This window comes from Pleurodeles waltl, chromosome 2_1 (assembly GCF_031143425.1).
Source record: "Pleurodeles waltl isolate 20211129_DDA chromosome 2_1, aPleWal1.hap1.20221129, whole genome shotgun sequence".
In the NCBI taxonomy this organism is placed as follows: domain Eukaryota; kingdom Metazoa; phylum Chordata; class Amphibia; order Caudata; family Salamandridae; genus Pleurodeles; species Pleurodeles waltl.
Window position 1 is genome coordinate 277,988,069 of NC_090438.1, and position 19,586 is coordinate 278,007,654.

Consider the following 19,586-nt stretch of genomic DNA (forward strand, 5'->3'; position numbering starts at 1 on the left):
TCCCTCTCTGATAATCTGAAACAAATTCTCCTTTGAAAAACTAACTGCCGGAATTACCCCTACTCCCATGTGGCACACCCCAACTCGGCCTCTACAATCAACACACATGATGTCATCCCAACCCCCCCAAACTGCAATCACTCTTCCCTTTCCTGGTGTGATGCCACCATGGTCCCCATGCTGGAATTCCCCAATTGTTATGCCTGTAGGTCTCTCTGACACACACACACACACACTTAAGAGCAGTAATGTACATATATGTCTCTCCAGTCACAACTGACTCGGATGACATTCTCAATTCGCTGCCAAGCACTCCCCTTCAGGCTTATACATAAAAGCATTGGTGGCTCCCCCCATTCAGCAATCATGAACCATGCCAATAGTTACATAGTTTCCCTCATGTCTCCAGTCAATGATTTGCAATGAACTGACTATCATTCTCTGCATTGTGAAAGAAATGTATTTTCCACTCAAAGGCATGCTGGGGGCAGCAGTGCGTAATCCAGACTTCGATCCCTGAGTTTCCGCTTTACCTCCATGACTAATCTCCATCTCCTTTGGGTGGCTACAGTGTAGTCTGGGTAGAAAGCAACGCATTGCCTGGTATACTCCACGATTTACTGCTGTCATGCTGCCACCAGTATGCGGATCTGGTCTTTGTATGGTAGCATCCGAGCTATCAATATTCATGGTGGGACCCCTGGTTTGGTTATGCCACCCAATGTTCAGTGAGCCCTGTCCACTGGCAGCTCCCCCTCACCCTCCAGTCCCAGGCAACACCGCAGGAGGCCACATTTCTAGGAAATGTTCCACTGGTGTGGTCTCAGTCCCCTCAGGCAGGCCACATATGAGGACATTGTTGTGTCTTGATCTATTCTCCGAGTCCACTATCCTGGCCTCCTGTAACTGCAGTCACCTCTCCTGATCAACCAGTTGGCTAGTGTGTGCCTCCAGTACCTCATCTATGCCATCTAGTTCCCAGATCTTTCTCGCGCTCCTGTATCTTGTCCATGTCTAAGAGTAGTAACTCCACAGTGATGGCTACACTATCTATTTCCTCTGTGATGGCCTTATTGCCCTCCAGAATTAGATTTTTACTTTTCAGATTTGATGGAGATGAGTGTTCTCCTATATTGGGCTCCTTGTTAGAGGCAGCACCCTGTGTCATTCTAGCCAGTCCCTTCTCAATTGGGTGGGGAGTATTAGAGGCCACACCATGTCCCCTTTTGGGCTTTGGTGGCATTCAGAGCCAGCAGAGAATCACTGATGAGTTCAGGGCCCAAGTTCTCAGTCAAGACAAGCAGGGAATGCCAAGTGTCCTGCACAGCAGTGAGGCCTGCACTGCATCCCTCCTATGACTCTAGCGCGGTATCAGCCAATCGTGGCCATGTTCCATGCCATGCCCTTCTCAAGTGATGTACTCATCTTGCTGGTCTCAGTGCCTCCTCGGTGTCTCCCACTAAGTGGGGGGTCTCACCCATCGGCTCTAAGCAGCCCTATGGGATTGCTAATTGGGTGGGGCATAGAACAGAAATCATCAGAGCTACAGTTTGGTGCATCATCTTAGGATGCCATCTTGGTTCCTCCTTCTAAACAAGGATTTTAAGAAAAATAAAGGGGTGCACTTGTGCTCATCAGCTACAAATACTTCTAATTGTCCATACATCAATGTAAGCACATTTTGAATTATGTGAATATATCTAATTATCATGTTTTAAGGTCACCTCACGCTTTAGCGTTAGAGCACAGTTTGTGAGCCTTACCATTAATAATTAAAACCAGTTTCCATTTTCCCAATTGACAAATATATTTGAATATTACTTTGGGCAGTCTCCAATTGCTATCTGCCATCAGCTGCCTTCTCAACCTCATACTTCATATATTTTTAACATTATTAAAGATCACTCAAATGCAAATCTCTGCGTGCCATTTAGGGCCTATTGCCAATTTGTCCTTCAAATACAAAGTACCTGTGCCAGAATGCATACACTTGCCAGGTGCAATTCATTTGCAATATGGTGTTACGTAGCACAATAATACATAATGTGAGGCTATGCCATTTTGTTTCATTTACTTTTTTTGGTCCCTGATGGCTTCTTTAATTGGTGAAGTATGCGCAGGACTGTGGTCTTATTTCCGGTGGGTAAGAGCAGAAGAACAGCTCCATTACCTATTCAGTTGCTTGCAGTTCCCTGTCTGTGCTCAGTTTGGTATCAGAAACATTTTCTTAGCGGTTTGGTTTGTGTTAAAAGGGCTCATTTAGAGTTTGTCAGAGTGGGGACCCTCCATACACTGGTAGGAGCTTCTGGTCCATCAAACATGTGACACTCCAATATCACCTGAGGATGTCCAAGAGGCTGCCTTTAGGAGGCGTCTTTAAAGTGTGCCACCTTTTTGTGGCTTTCTCTCAATGCACTTCTTATTGGCATGTTTATGTCTCCGCCCATGTCAGCAATACTGTGCGGGCGCACAGGCAAAGTGATTCCCTCATTTGCATGGGGTCATGCCATTATGCCAATGGGGGAGCACTGTCTCCTGATAGCACTATCTGTAATATACAAAGTGCTATCTGTAATATACAAAGGGATGCACAAGTGTCTACAGCCCCTTCTGTAACACCGCTGTGCCCCAGGGGTGCCCAAGCGGGAGCACTTGCCTGTTGCACCCTTAGGGTACAATGTATAATACAGGCCAAGGTCGTGAACTACAGCTTTGATTCCCAAAAAAAAGATTTAAAACTAAAACATTGTGTGTTTTCTTCCACAGAGGCATTTTTCAGAATCTGTCTTTGTTTTTGGCCTGGTATTTTCTGCCTCAGAGAACCAGGCTGGCCAATGTTCTGGAGATCAATTTTGTTATAACTTGGAAGGGTAGTTCTAGGCTGAAGCTAAAGCTTTTGTGAAGCTCTCTTCCTAAGAAATTCTTCTAGGATTGAAATCTTTATCAGAGATAGGGCCTGGCACACCTGCTCTCCTTCAGACATCTGCATACGCACTAGCAAAAGGTGATAATCCCCAACTCATTCAGGTCTGCACTCATCGTGGATACAATGAAGGATCACTCACCATCAAAGAATGTCAAAATAGGTTTCTTTTAATGGCTAGGTCTAAAAGAGTCTTGTAACAGCAGAAAAAAGGTCTCTCCATGTGACAATGGCAAGAGGAAGCAGTTCTCTAACCTTCCTTCATGGTACAGCATCACTGCAACAGGAGAATTCCACCCAAAAAGGTGCACATAGCTCTAAAAAAGTGCAGTATCTTGAAAGTGAGTGAATGCTCCTCTTTGTGGCAGTGGAAGAGATATTTAATACACAGAGGAAGACCAGATTGGCAATTGAAAGACATGGAATTGTTTCCTGCTATTTAATTAACTAAAAGAAAATCAGAAATCTAATCCACAATGTGACTCTGTTCTTTTCTGTGGAACCAGACATAAATATAATTTTTGTGTATATTAATCAGGTTTCACACTTACAGTAATTAAACAAAACATGAAAAACAGGACTATATAGCTGGAACTCATGAAGTTGTTTGTATTAGTAAAATACAAATGTTTAACATTTGTTTATAGTATATACCTGAAACTTTGGCATTCCGAAAACCTGCATCCCCAAGAATGATTTGTAAATTTTTGCTCGGAATCCACCCTTCTTTTCGTCTGCTTAAATTCTTCACCAACCTTGAAATAATATTACAAAAAAAATTAGAATCAATCATCATAAAGGACATTTTGCCCAGCTTTCAATACAGAGTAGAAATGGTGTCCCTTATGAAATATAGTGAACAGCAGAGGGTACAAAAGCACAAGACGTTGGTGGGGGACGGGAATCAATAAGGTAGAAAACTGTATCCTGCTTTAGATTTGTAAAGAAATTCTGTACTGCGTATTATTCAGGTATGCTAATATCTGTCACAAATCTGTTATCTGCATAGACCTGACATATATAATCCTCTTCCATTAAAGGAGTTTGAGTGACTGTGGTTGAGATGACGTATGAGGAAAAGTGAAGCACAAACTCAATAAAATCTTCCATTGTATTCAGTCTGCCGCTTCTGCCCACCATCTTCCCTATTCGTGAACCTTTCATGAAGGTGTGGATTTGTGAAGCGCACAGCTGTGCCCCCGTTTTTCTGTGACAGTTTTTTCAAAAAATGCATACACTTAACTAGGAACAGTCATTCAGATGATAGACACACCTGGAAGGTGACTAAAACATGTCAGCCAACCTGCAAGTAACTCACCTCCAGTCATTCTCTCTTTCACAAGCATAAAATTACATATTACTTTTCACTTTGGAATAAATGTGGATCCTCTATCTTTTCTTCTTTTGTCTCGCACACACATGTGTAGTAAGAAAGCATCATCTTTGGGCGTGGGCTGATGCACAGCCAACATGGCCACAACACTCTAAGCTATGCAGCCTAGGTCAAGAAATAAGCTTTCTCCCTGCTGGGGTCCTGTGCCCAAAAATACACACCTGAAACAACATGTTTCAGCACTTCTCCACCAATGAAGTGGGCTGGGATCCCAACTCCAGCCGTGAAAAGGGTGGCTGGTGAGCCCGAGCCCAGCCATATAGGCCATACAGGAGTGGATGTGGAGGACGCCTTGCCAGGCTAGCCAAACTAGGGAACAACACATTGAACCTGCACTTGTTTCCTAATCCTTGGGAGTGGCGGTGACCTGTCCAGCTCCAGCCCCTGTCACATGGTTAGGGGTAGGAGGCGGAGAACTCAGTGGGTGCAGCATGGAATGCTGCAGGCCTGCAGGATCCTGTCAATGACCTGCTCTCCCTCTGGAACACAGACCTGCCTGTTTAACCCCCCCAGTACTATCGGTTGTGTGACATGTGCATGCGCCTGTAGTTGGAGGGTACTAACCAAGAAGGATGCAATATTTCCTGACCTGCATACCACTCCAGATATGAACACTGTTGAAGTAACTGCTGAGTCGCTTGGGCCAGTTGCCCTTGGACAACTACTCTTAGTGAAACCAGCCATTGTGGCTTCTGTGGCCTACTTGTGCATCCGGGCAGCAGGGATGGATGACTACAGCACAACTGCCTAAGGAGCCACCACTCTGAAGAGAGGCATTGGTGAGAGCATCCGGCAGTCTTGCCTGGCTAATGTGGGCAGATCTCTGTTTAGAGACCAATGGGGAGAATTTCACCATATACTTGTGGCATCATGGACCAGTTGGACTCGAAGGGACAGACGAACTGAGCACAACGGGGGTTGGTGAGGTGTGACCCCCTACAAAGTTACTTATGTCATATAGAGGCAACAAAGATGGTCAAAGTGGATCAATAGAAACAAATCAGGCTAATATTTTAACATCACAAGAGGAGACAGGGACGTACTGCAGGCCATAACGGCTTCCCGGGTGGCACTCGAAGGAAAAATTGACGCATTGGCCACGGACCTTACAGTGCTTAGAGATGACCACCGCCATCTGGCTGAAAAAGTAGCTACGACAGACAAGCAGTTGGAAGAACTTCAACCTGAAGTTAAAAACACGGTCAAGATGGTGCAACAAATGGAAAAACGGATTCGAGAGTTGGAACTGCGAGCAGAAGACGTGGAAAACAGATCACGGCGAAATAATATCCGCGTAATTGGCCTACCCGAACGCACTGAAAACTCCAGCCTGGTGGAGTTTCTTGAACATTGGCTGAAGGAAGAAGTGGCTGAAGATGGATTAACCCCCTTCTTTGCTACTGAAAGAGCGCACAGGGTTCCGGCCCACCCCCCACCCCCTCCGGGGGCCCTCCGAGGCCAATAATAGCTAAACTACTCCACTATAGGGACAGAGACTATCTGCTTAGTCAAAGCAGGAAAAGAGGAGACAGTACACTGGACAATCATGTGATTCGTATCTTCCCAGACTTCTCCAGAGAAGTACAGAGGCAAAGAGCCTCCTTCAAGGATGCTAAACAGAAACTCTGCAAACTGGGAATCCAATATGGGATGATGTTCAGACTGTATCATCTGAAAGACTCTTTCCCAGACTCCCCCAAAGAAAAAAAGGAGTTCTAAAATGGAAAACTGGTGCGACTTTCACGACCGTGGCGGATTACATCGAAATCTCTGACTGGCCCTGCAACAGAGAACTGCTGAGCTTGCAGGAGGACAGGGACTACAAAATCCCCATGTAGTTCTCTCCCCTGAGACTGGGAGATGGTGTTACGATATACTTCTTGTTCGATCTAGGAGCACCCCTTACTTTAATAGACTGGTTAAATCTTTTTCCTAGTTTGGATGAGAGACGTTCTTACTTTTGTCCCGGGGGTGGGGAGTTGGGTTGTTACCTGTTGGGTTCCATTTATGGGGATAGGTGAGCCACAAAGAGAATTCACAGGGAAATTGGAGCTGACATGTGAGACTGTTAAGATAGGTGAAATATATGTTGGCACAGACAAGGTGGTATCCGATCAAGGGGGGATTCCAGAATGGCAATATTAGACTTCTATAAGTACCTCACATAGAACATAAGGGACATGCACTCAATGTTTAAGAGATATAAGATTTTTTCCTATTTACAATGGAGGGGAATTCATATAGCAATGCTCCAAGAAACACACTTAACACAAGCAGAAGGAAAAGCACTCCCAAAGCGATGGAGAGGCCAGGCGTATTACACTTCATATTCAGCTTATGCGAGGGGAACACTAATTTGGATTCGGGCTGGGGTGCCTTTCCAGATGCTGGATAATCTCAAAGACCCAGAGGGCCGTTATGTAGCAGTTCGAGGCAAATTGGAGGGCAGAGAGCTTGCATTGATTAATGTGTATGCACCCAACACGGACTAGGGGGAGTTTTTCACATGCATATCTGGTCTATTAGCCCTGTATTTGCAATCCTCTGTGGTGTTGGGGGGTGACTTCAACTGTGTGGGGGACCCCATTATGGACAGATCACACCCGCCACCGAAGGATTCTCCTCTAATGAGGGTAGCTCGGCAGTTCTCGCCCTGGCAAAAGAACTGGGGGCTGATTGATGCCTGGCATAGATTACACACAGACAAAAGAGACTACTCATTCTTTTCCCACTTACATGAATTGCATGTTAGATTAGATGCGTTCTTCTGCACGCCAGATGTCTACCTGCATGTACACAATGCGGAATATTTGGCCCACACACTTTCTGATCACAACCCCCTCTTGTTCTCATTAAGATGGGGCTCCCCCTCCGCATCCCCACTTGGAGGCTCAAACCAGAAACTCTGGAGGACACACTCTTCCAGGGAGAGCTACGGCAATATATCACTCAGTTTTTTGAAGATAACGAAGCATCCACTAATAACCCCCTGAATTAATGGGATGCCTTTAAGGTGGTGGCAAGGGGGAGGTGCATAGCGGGGGCAGTAGGGGTGCGCAAGACTCTCCTCAGGGACACTGAACGGGCAGAAGACAAACTGCAAGAGGCTGAGAGAAGTAGACCCGGGAAACCGCACCTACAGAACTCTATACTAGAGCTTAGAGCAGAAGTAGCAGATTGTATAGAACGCCTCCGGTGCTTTGATTATAGAAACTACCTTACACAAGCACATGGAAAGAGAGACAAAGCGGGCCGAAAGCTTGCATGGGTTGTATCTCAGTTCCATTGGTTCCCAGTCATATTTGACTTAGCTACAGAGCAAGGGGGTCACATATACGGGCAAGAACAAATCAACTCACATTTCACAACCTATTATGAACACCTGTATAAAAGTAGACTCAGCTACGTCAAGGAAGCCACTGAGGGTTACTTATCCAAGCTGCAACTCGGTTCACCCTCACCTGAGGTTCCGGAATTACTGGGAGGGGCCATTACGCAGCCAGAAATCAAGGAGGGAAAACCCCGGGGACAGATGGACTACCTACTGAATTTTATGCCACTTACATAGATATACTCACACCTAGATTGGAAAACTTATACAGGATTGCCAAAGAGCATGGCGAGCTACCTGCAACAGCCCATGAAGCGGTCATAATTCCCCTCCTGAAAACTGGTAAAAACCCCACGGAAACGGGGGCCTATAGACCATTATCCATGTTGAACCTTAACTACAAAATCCTCAGTAAGATTTTAGCAACTAGACTCCTCCCATTTATGACTACACTAATACACCCAGATCAAGCTGGTTTCATCCCTGGGCGAAATACAGCGGGCAATATTCGCAGACTACTAGCAGTCATGAGAGACCAGACCTCCGCAACCACTCCCTCTGGAGTCCTGGCGGTAGATATAGAAAAAGCCTTTGACAGCTTGGAATGGGAGTTTCTTTATACTGTGATGTCCTGGCTTAAACTAGGGCCCAAATATATCTCCTGGGTGAAACTCTTGTATACCAAACCCATAACTAGAGTGCGCACGGGACGGACAATATCCAGAAGCTATGCAGTTGAGCGGGGTACCAGGCAGGGTTGTCCTCTGTCGCCGCTGTTATTTGCCTTGGCAATGGAACCGCTATCTGCCGCGGCAAGGGCGGGAGAGGGTGGTCCAGGAATCTCAGCGGGAGGCGAGAGACATCGAATAGCCCTTTATGCTGATGATCTCTTGATATTTCTGGATGATGTCGAAAGGGATTTACCCCGAGCGCAACAGATGCTGTCTCGGTTTGGGGGACACTCTGGCCTGAAAGTAAACTGGGATAAAACTGGTTTGTTCCCTCTAAGAGTTTCCATGACTACACTAATACACCCAGATCAAGCTGGAAGAGCTGGAAGAGTTTCCATGACACCCCCGCCGAGCCTAGGCCAAGACATCCTGAGGGCAACATAGGTAGCTCCATACGTTCCATAAGGTCCTGTATGTCCTTTTGGCAAACTTTGCCACTATCTGTAGCAGGGAGAATAGCGATTCTTAAAATGATCGTGCTCCCACGACTATTATATCACTTCACAGTGCTCCCAATCTGGATACCCAGGGCCACCTTTAAAGAATTAGAAACAATGGTAGTGACATTCACATGGGGCGAGGGGCGGAGGAGAGTACCCCTGGCCAAACTCCAAAGACAATCCACAGACAGAGGGCTAGCGGTCCCCGATTTCGAAACCTACTACTTGGCGTCTCAACTCCAGTGGTTAACACAGTGGATATCAAGCAGAGTAGAAACAGGGGCAAGGTTAATGGCGTTCACCCCGCCAGGGCCCAGGCTGTTCGAAGCATTATTAAGAACTACCAGAGATGGGATACATGACTCTCCTGAATTAAAAATCACTCAGTGTTGGAAAGCATTCCTACGCAAAATTAAAATAGGGCCCCCCTACTCACTAGAACTCCCCCTGTTATCATTATGGGCTTTACCACATCAGGGCACTTGGAACAAACTCAAGACCTGGATGGACGCCGGAATCCTTACGGTGGGAGCATTATTCAAGGATAGAACATTGATGCCCTTTGAGGCTCTCAGGGCAGAATTTGGGCTACCGGGGGGGGCACTTTTTATTACACGGGTCACTAGTGGCGAGTCTTCGTAGGCAATGGCAGGGAGGAGGGGGAGAACCTCCAACACAGGCGACATGCTCATATCTGGCATCCTCAACTGGCAAGCACAAAGCAGTCTCAACCCTTTATGGGTTGATGCATTCAGACAGAACTGTCCCCTGACCCCTCTTAGAGGGTGAAAGATTGGGAGAAAGAACTTGGGAGAAAGATCTGGACACTGATATCACCAAGGAAGAATGGGGGTGCATTCTGAGGGGTCTCCCTAAATTGACACGGAATGCCAGATTCAAGCTCATAAATTTCTATGTGCTCCAACAGGCATACCTGACAACTGCACAAATCAACAAATACTTTGGGAAAAAGAGCGAGAGCTGCCCACGATGTGGCTCGATAGGGGTGGAATTCAAACACATGTTCTGGGACTGTCCCAAGCTGGGAGCATTCTGGGCGGAGGTGAACCAAACCCTGGTGCGGGTCATAGAAAGAGAGATCCCTTGCACAATGGGTCACTGTCTATTATGTTGGTTTCCACATTCAACTAAACATAAAGTTTCCAATAGATTTCAGGATTTGGCCTTCTCCCTGGCAAGGCGAGAGATTGCGATGTCTTGGAAAAACCCAAGGGGACCAAAAGCGTCCCAGTGGAAAAGTGAGTTGATTAAATGGGCTGGTAGCGAGGGGAATATTCTCCATCGAGAGGCCAAGAGAGGAATCAGACCCCCAGAAGTTGCAGAGGGCTGGGAGATGGTACTCGAAACTCTTAAGGCCGAAACCCAGACTGGATCAACCCCGTAACAGACTCACAGGCCAAGGGACAATTATGACGCAGGAAAATTCTGACCGCTGGTGACCCTCCCTGGGACCTGGACAATGGAAACGGCAAGGTAGATAAAGAAATAGTGCACTACCGTTAGTTTTAGGTATATGATCACACCTTGTTATGGCACGCTCAGCTCCTCCAAAAGAACTACAGGACATCATTGTGCTCACCTGGGGTGAGGGAATAGGGGTGTGACACGGGAGGGATGTTAAGGATTAGTAGTAATTTCGGGATTCCTTGTGTAGGACCCTTAAGGTCAGATATAGTGCAGACATAGGCCAATTGAATTGATACATGTATTTCTGTGAGATGTTTTATATACTTGCCTACTGACCGATTGAAAATCAAAATCACAATAAATTATGTTTAAAAAAAAATTAAAAATCATAAGAGGAGACAGCCGATCGCCATTGAGGGAGTGGGAATGGAGGCCTTGGAAGGTAGGACCCATAGCCTCAGCAACACCACTGAAGACATGTTGCTTGATCTTAAAGCAGGGCTTGTGTCAAAAGTGACCTTATAGCCTCTAGGCCAGATCGCCTCACCAGACAACTAGATTGTCACAATCTGGTGCCAGATGATGCGGACAGACAGATAACAGATATAGAGGATGACTCCTCTGCAACTGCAGAAAATTCTCTAAGCTTGAAAAACTGATGCAAGCAGTTGTGGTGAATAATGAGGATTTAGAGGCTCAATCCCAACTGAACAACATCAAGATCACTGGGATTTCTTTGTAGAAAATGTGCTCTCTGACCTGCAAGGTAGAGACTCCTTCTCCACCATGTTCTTAGTGGCCAAAAGAAGGGTCAACATGCTTTGATACAGATTAACGGTTAGACAAGCCTGGTTATATGAACTAGTTACTTGCAACGACTGATCTGAAGTCTATACCACCCTCCTGTCCCTTCTTTCTAGAGTGGAAGCTATATGGGGTTCTCTCTGGGCATACGTTGCACATGTAGATATGGATAACCCTGATGATCAAGAGACGAGAACAATGGGGGATGGTGAGGGGCCGCTGGGGTATCTTTTTAGAAGACTGTATGCCTACGTGAAAATAAGGTCACCCCCTCTATAACAGGCCACAACATCCACACTATATAGATACACTCTACCATGTATGAACAACAGTACACATCAACAACTTTACTCTTCATTGAGATAACATGTACAAGGCTACAGTATATGGACAACAGTACACATCAACAAATTTACTCTTCGCTGGGATGACATGTACCAGACTACTGTGCACAAACAACAGTACACATGAACTATTTTACTCTTCATCAGCATAACAAGTACACAAACCCCATGTAAGAACAACAATCATTTGTATGTTGTTCCTGCAACTGTGTCTCTATCACACAAAAGAGTAAGATATATGCCACTGGTAACACAGCAAGGTATCTAACCTCATTGAAAATTATTGAGAAGGTGTGAATCACTCCTATAGGCAGCTTGAGTCAAATTGTGTAACATCCTTGATATTCTTTGGGAACACACAGCATACAAACATGTGTGGCTTAATTTTGGATTAATGATACTTATGCTGATAAAGGTCGGGTTATTGCAATAATAACAGCAGCAATATGTGCACCAATAATAATAATACTCATAATAATGACATTAATAACACCAACAACAATAATTATAATAAATTAGGTTTTTATATAGCAGTTGGTGAACTTTTTGCCATTTTGTAGCGCTATGTATAAGGGTTATTTGCAAAAATCAACAAAGCATGCAGTACACAAAATGCAAATGGCAAAACCTTTAAATTGCAGCCTTCAGAGAGGCAACACTCCTCCTGTTGCATCACAGAAGTTACTAACACAATTTGCTGTAAGTTTTATAATATCAGAATTTTAGCTCTCCTCATTAAAGGTCTATGTCTAATTGCAGTAGGCAAGACTATATAATGGGATACCTTCGTAATCCATTAATTTCCTTAATGTAGGTCATGTCTGACCCTGATTTGATAGTCACAACTTTGCAGGGTACAGTGCACACCATATCTTTGTTGGGTAAAATATTCACCATCCTGCTAAATGTAGGAGTAATGAAACTTACAAAGAAAAAAATAAGAGCAATCACAAGATTTCTGATAGTATTGCTTTCACAGACAACAGCAAACTCTCCAACTTTTTTTTCTGTACTGACCTCATGACACAACCTCACAATGCATACTGACTTGAATCTAACTAGAGCACAATGTGTACTTTTCACTCAGTGGCACACATTGCTGTTCTTAAGATAAAGTTCTTCCATGTGTGAAGGTAACAGATGTGACTCCAGATAGAGTTACAGTAGCAGATTCTGCTAGAGTTTGTTACTGCAGCATGCAGGAGTCAAACAAAAATCCAAGCTTGATGTAACAGGGGTGGTAGTTTGGTACAATCTGACGTTTGATCATTAAATTAAATGGATTTAATAACATTGCTTCTTAGAAAGGATTGAATATCGAGTCAATAAATTAGAAATATGTGCTTGTATTTAAGCATTATATGAAATTTAGAAAGTTTCCTTTATTCATGCAAAAACAGGCTGTTAACTGTTCCACTGCTAATAGTGCAAGTCTTCTTGAGGAATCATGGACCCGTAGTATGGCCTATAAAAGTCAAAGTTACAGATTGGTCCTGGACACCATAAGCCTATTTCATTAGCTCACTGGCCCTGACATTTAATTGAGAGCCTCGGCAATGGACAAGCCTCTAATATGTCTTTGAAATATTTCCCTTTTAGTTCTGGAATGTTTGACTTTTCAGTGATGGTCCATGTGATATTCTCCTCCTTTCCTGTAGAGAGCCTCCTACATTCTTGAGGATGCTAAATGTTCTACAGATTTAGTGGTCCCTCTAGAAATGATCTAGATACAACCAAAGGTCATTTGCAAAAATATTGTTTGCGTTTGGATTGGTCTCTCTATAAATTATCATAAATCATCAGAATGGGTTAAAATTAGCAGGTTACTAGATATCTGTAGAGTGAAAAGGCTTCTTGTTAAACAATAGTGTTTCACTTTAAACATACAGAAGATAATTTAACATATTATTGAAAAGAAATATACTGAGAAAACAAAGCAAGTGACCCTAAAACGTAAAGGCCGCTCTGCTTTAAATAATATATTTAGTGCTTAAAAACAGGTCATAGCTCATAGAGCCTTTCCCCAATATAAATTAACCCACAGTGTGGAAATATGATGAGGGTGGCTGGAGTTCTTTAGGTCTTCAAACCTTGACATATGGTTAATGACAGTAAAAAGCCTAGCTAGCATTCAAACTGCATCAAGCCAATAGCAGTTTAATAAAAAGGCACACCAAGGGAATACATCTGCTTAACCTTTACTCAGCTTATATATGCTATAAACTGTAAAGTATAATTCACATGAGATCTGGTGGTGCCAGCATACTTTTAATGCAGTGTAGTGGGTTTAATTCCATCTAAATGCATTATAGAAGACAAATAACAAAATATTCTAAGAAACCACAAAAAGAAATGTTTGTCCAATTGAGGCACACTGAACAGGAACAGTACTTGGTCACCTTTTATCCTCAGCCATTGACCAGGCCGCCCCTATGCGACTCCTAACTGTCCTTTCTTCTACCAGTGAGACAGGCTTCAATGGAGAATTGGGGGAACTGAAAAGTGAGAAAAGGAGAATTACAGGAGGAATTCAAGGAAATCAAGGAAATAAAAGTAGGAACATCATAGTAAGATCTCACATGCATGGGAAGCAGAAAAGGTCTGAAGAGGTTCTTATGCTCAGAGTTTGAAATTTATTCAAGAGTCTGGAATATGCTATGCCCCAAAGTTTAAAAAAACCCACACCTGTAAAGAACTGACATACATGATAGTGCCTTACTAAAATCAAAGACACAGACGAAGAAAATAATGGCTTAAACTGTTATTCTAATTTCCTACAACTCAGGAACAATAGCTAACTTTCAAGGTTTATGTAAACCTTAAAGGTATTACTAAATATTAAAGCAGGCAATTATACAATGCAGATTACATACATTGCCGGTTTTTGCATGCAATCAATGAGCACCAAATGTCTTAAGTTTCCTCCAAGTGTTATAATGTCTGCAGCAGTAACATAATATTAAACCCATTTACAGCTACAAAATCCTTCACATTGGAATGACCCAGCTAGCTATTTTTTTCATTTTTCTCTCAAACTGCATGACATATTTGTAACAACTAATGCATGTAAAACTCACAAGGGCTTTACTGACATTACACGTCCATCTTATGATTATGAAATGTAAGCTTCTTCCATACAGGATACAGAAGTGAAATTGATTAATTTCCTAATTTAATACAATCAAATATTAAGTTTCAGACTTTTTCAATAGCACTTCCACATAATCAACAGACTAATTGTTCCCAGGATTGCAATTTCTAAGTTCCCACCAAAGATAAAAGAGTTGATGAAATAAGTTCCATCTACTAGCAGATTGTATGAATAAGTTTAAACAGAATAGCAATCAAATTAGTTCAGATAGCAGGTTGCAGACGATTCTGATGCCAGAACTTAGATATTCTGCTTATTGGCACTAAACTGGAGGTTTTCTTGTAGTTGACATTTCAGATGAATTTTACTATGCCACTAAATAAATAACCGCTTGATAATTAACAATTCAAATCCCTCATCAGTGGAACTGAAAAATAGCTGCAGTCATTATCTTTCCATGCACAACTGTGTCTCTGTCAAATATTTTAAAGGGACCTAAGGGACGCACCTTCATTTTTCAACACACGAGAAACCCTAACAATACAAATCTTTTCGAAGAGAAAGATGTTAGCTCAAGATGAATCACATGGAGAAGAAAGTCCTTCTGCTCCTTTCTGCAAAGTGCTTTTGGAGGAATGGGCCAATGGATGCTACTCAGCTATGTTTCAATATTTTGCATAGTTGTGTACGAAAATGTCTGGATTCTGGTAGCCTACATTATGAACCATTCCACAACGTGCCTTTGGAGTAACTGGTCAATGGATGCTACTCAGCTATAATTGAATACTTTGCATATTTGTGTAAGAAAATGTCTTGAGCCTTAGTTACCTACAACATGAACCATTCATCCATTGTATCAACAGACATGCCTAAGTAAAGCACTTCAAGCCAGCACTCCATAAGAGGTACCAGTAGAAGTCATTAATCTAAAAGTTCCTTCAATCATGGTTCCAGAAGGTCACAAATTATGGTCTCAGGGACAGTGAAACTTCTGGATGTACAGAAGAATCAGACCCATGGTTATGGAAGACTGGAAAATGAATAATTAAATGGATGCTATACAGATATTGACAAGTATATGTTGTATAAACAAGCTCCAACTCATTTCTGTTACTCCATATGTTTATGTATAAGTCAGGCCTGATAAACAGGATACAACCGTCATTCATCTCCTCTCCAACTGTTCCACTTGCATTCCAGTACAACATTCTACATGGAGATTTGATAGCAATACACGTGAGCTATCATTTTGGGCATATGCCAATAACTATACACTCCATACTTCTCCCTTCTTTAATAATAAGGAAGAATAAATGTAATTATACTAAAAGTACCAATTAGAACTTTGCAGCAGTTAAGATGTGACAGTGTATGAACACTACAGGTGGAATGGTACAATATGATATTCAATTACATATGTAATCCTCAAATCTTCTAGGTTTAATTTCAGGCCTTCCAAACCATACAGTGTGTTTTCTATTAGCATATGCCTTCTGTTCTTAACTTGATGCCTCCTTTCCCTTTTCTTCATTAACCTACCCTTCAAAAAAAGTCTATCATCCAACCAATCACAATTCCTCATGATGCACAATAACACCCCTTTTTCCATGCCTCTTTATTTAGATAAATGACTGGTATGCCATATCTTACCAGCATTACATAAAATGTTACTCACCAAAGTTGAGAAGAACATTTAGTTTCACCTGTATTATATCTCCCTTCTTTACCCTGATCTTCTCACCACCCTGCACTCCACTTCATTCACCCCATGAATGTCATCAAATCCCTTTTTGTACATTACCTGTGTAAGATTATTGTTTTCCTCATCTCTCCTCTCATTAGTAAGTCATCTTTTAGCGACAATTCATCTATTACTTCCCAAAATGTGTGCAATCTTCAATTAAAGATTTTTTCCCTTGGTCATCCTTTAGTAACAAAATCTATAACTTTTGCAGTAGTACCTTGTCTTTCCCCAGTTCCTCTTTCCATTCTTGGAAACACTGTATTCGCCTTTTGCTACAAAACAGTCATCCCATTCTCGATCCAGAATTTCCTTGACAGGCAAAGGCATGTGACTTAAGAAATCAGCAACCTTATTCTTAACACTCGGCACATGCCGCAACTCATAGTCCTAATCTAACAATTTTATGGACATATGAGAAATCATTGAGTGGGCAGAACCCTAGTGAGGTGCTTGTGGTCTCAATTTAATAATATAAGAGACTGTCCGCCCCCCACTGATTGATGAAGTGATTCAAAGCACACGCACACCCACACCCAAAGGTTTGTCTTTGAATTACAGAATATTTTTCTTTTGCAGGAGTTAACGCATTTGTTCCCAACAGTAATTATAATCTCCTTTTCCATATTATGTATCTACGAGAATACAGCTCCTAACCCCTTCCCAACAGTAACCATTGTTAGAATACTCAAATATTTAGAAATAAGCTCTTGCAATGGTCGCACCTTACATATGCCCTCCTTGATGCCCTAAAATGCTGTTTGACACTCCTAACACCATACCCAATTAGAACCAGTCTTTAAGAATAGCTTGATTTGGTATACTTCAGTTTAAATATTATCCACAAAGTTAGAACAGAATTTCTCTAGACCCAGAAAGGCTAATAGTATCCTTGTTTTCTGGAGGGGGCCCCAACTTGACAGCTTCTGCCAATTCTGTTTTTGGTGTGATACCCTTGGAGCAGACTTTATGACCCAAAGGCATGCATTTCTTGGCGTAAACTTGCACCCACTCAGTTCCACTGCTAACCTTTCCTCTTCTAGTATTTCTAGGACTTCCTTCAACTTTTCATCACAGGCCAGTTCATTGATTCCTATTACCAATATGCCATATAGTAAAATAACAGTGTTTTTTATGTCTTTTAGCAAGGTATGTATGAATCTATGACACATTGCAGCAGCGGAAACCAACCCAAAAGGAACTCTTACAACTCAAAAACATACCACTTGAATAATGAAGGTAGTTAAATTCTTAGATCCAAGATGCAATGGAACCCAATGGAACACCGCTGTTAGGTCTATTGTGGAAAGCCAAACAACTACCTTTTTGAGCAACAATAGTTCATTAATCTGTTGCAACCAGAAATCTGTCCACTAGAAAGTTTGTCTTTACATCTCTTAGATCAATGCACAATCTTACACAACAATTAGCTTTACGTGCCATGACCAAAGGCACCACCCAATCAGATGATTCCACTTGTTGTATAATTCCTCTATGCTCTAGTTCAGTACTTCCATTATTTCTTTTCTTATAGCTGAAGATTCATTCCTAACCTTGTGAACACATAGCTAAGCATCGTTTATAAAAATGTTTCTGTGCATGAATCCATTTAACTTTCCAATTATTCCAGAAAATACAGAAAGCCATCTTTACAATTATCTTCCATATCTGTTCTTCATTTTCTATCAATAGCACAGGATCAGGACTTTTAGGATCCAACAGTATTCCCAACTCTTCCTGATCCCACCATCCCAGGACAGAAGGTCCCTTTTCAGCAGTTTTCGCCACATGTAGTATGCATTCTGCACTCCTTCCTCTGAATTCAAACTTACATTTGTGAAATCCAAATAAATGTATGGGTTCCGGTGTAAAACATTGGGGTCTTATGTCATCATTCCAATTTTGTTCCCATGATCTTTATAATTAACTTATACCACCTCTCTTTATTCATTATTGTGTAAGGAGAACCTGAATCAGCAACCAGATTCATATCAACGCCTTGTACATTCATGTCACAAAACGGCTTTCTCCTTGGCACATCTCTAGCTTCCACACTTCCTCTTGAGTACTTAACACCAAAGTGTCTACCTAAACATCATTAAACTCAGTGATGCCCTGTAAGTCCTCTACAACACATTTAACAGTAACATTTTTCCTGTTGTGACATACTCTAAAGAAATGTCCCCTAATACCACATCATGTACATTTCTGATTTATTACAAGGCACAATTTATAATTTACCTAATTGTCAAGACTACCACAGCTGTAATACATCTACTTTAAACTGTCCACTTTATGTATTTTATCTCCATTGGCATAAACCACTTGCTTCCTTTTCCCCTCGCTTTTGTTTTCTAAATCTGTTCTTCATGCCTTGCTATCACCTTGCTGCCTATATCCTTGTTAACATTACTTCATAATACAGCTGTTGCACTCATTCCTATCAATCAGGTTTGTTTACAATTACTACTACATCTTTCAGTTCCGCTTACCCATTGGCCTACAACCTACCTTGTATGCGTGGAATATTACAATTCATAACACTCTGTTCTCTAATTAATTTGTCATGCAGAGTTACAAATCTACACATGAGAACTAATATCTTGAGCAATGAGACATGTTCTTCAGTCTTTTTTTTGTGTACCTTGTTTCCTGTGATAAAAATTTAAACAGTCAACTGCTATTTAGATGCAGGCTGAAAAGTAAATATCCAAGTCTTCTTTTCCATGTGTGAGCAAATTTCCGTGACATTTTGGTCTTGTTTTGTTTCAGTTCATTTGTAAACTTTGAGCGTTCCTGGACCCTGTGAGTGGAAAATAATTTTCTTTTTTCTCTTTTGTGAAAATTCTCCATCACCAAAAGTTGAGAGGTAGTTATTAACATACTCCCTCAACTTCTCCCACATCATGGTAGATTCAGCCTCATAAACTGTGAAGGGGTGTGATGAAGGTAAATTCAATGAATCCATAGTGCACTTTTTTACCAAACATTGTAAAGTTTTGTTTCTAAATTAGGTTTACAACAATGAATTTCTGTAATGAGAGTTGGCCCATCTTATTGTCCAAGGGTTACCCCAAATTCTGCAGCAGAACATAATACAACTTAACCAACCTCTGTAAGGTCGCACTCGTTTCGACCATCTGTGAAAAAATTTAGTATTGAGTTTATGTTGTACCCTAAATCAGGTAGCTCGATTTCGTGTCAGGTTTTACTGCACTTCCTGTATGAGCACCCGATCCAAAATGGCAGCACGTTGGTCACACAAGTTCAAAGGTTAAACTGTTCCTGTATCTACTATGCTAATTTGAAATGGCAGCACTGTTGTCATGCAACATAGTTCTGTGGACGGATACAGCTAGA

The 19,586-nt window shown here is 42.1% G+C and overlaps 1 protein-coding gene across 3 annotated transcripts in view; it reads right to left on the reverse strand.

Annotated features, from left to right (window-relative positions):
- The window catches only part of MCF2 (MCF.2 cell line derived transforming sequence), a 795,890-nt gene that overhangs the window by 15,472 nt on the left and 760,832 nt on the right, over window positions 1-19,586 (reverse strand). For 2 of the 3 annotated variants that reach the window (XM_069212449.1, XM_069212451.1), the window contains 2 exons: window positions 13,794-13,889; window positions 3,578-3,678 (listed from right to left, as the gene is read on the reverse strand). In XM_069212449.1, coding sequence (XP_069068550.1) covers window positions 3,578-3,678; window positions 13,794-13,889 — 197 coding nt within the window. The remainder of the gene's footprint in view (window positions 1-3,577; window positions 3,679-13,793; window positions 13,890-19,586) is intronic. The other variant, XM_069212450.1, reaches the window with a different exon arrangement.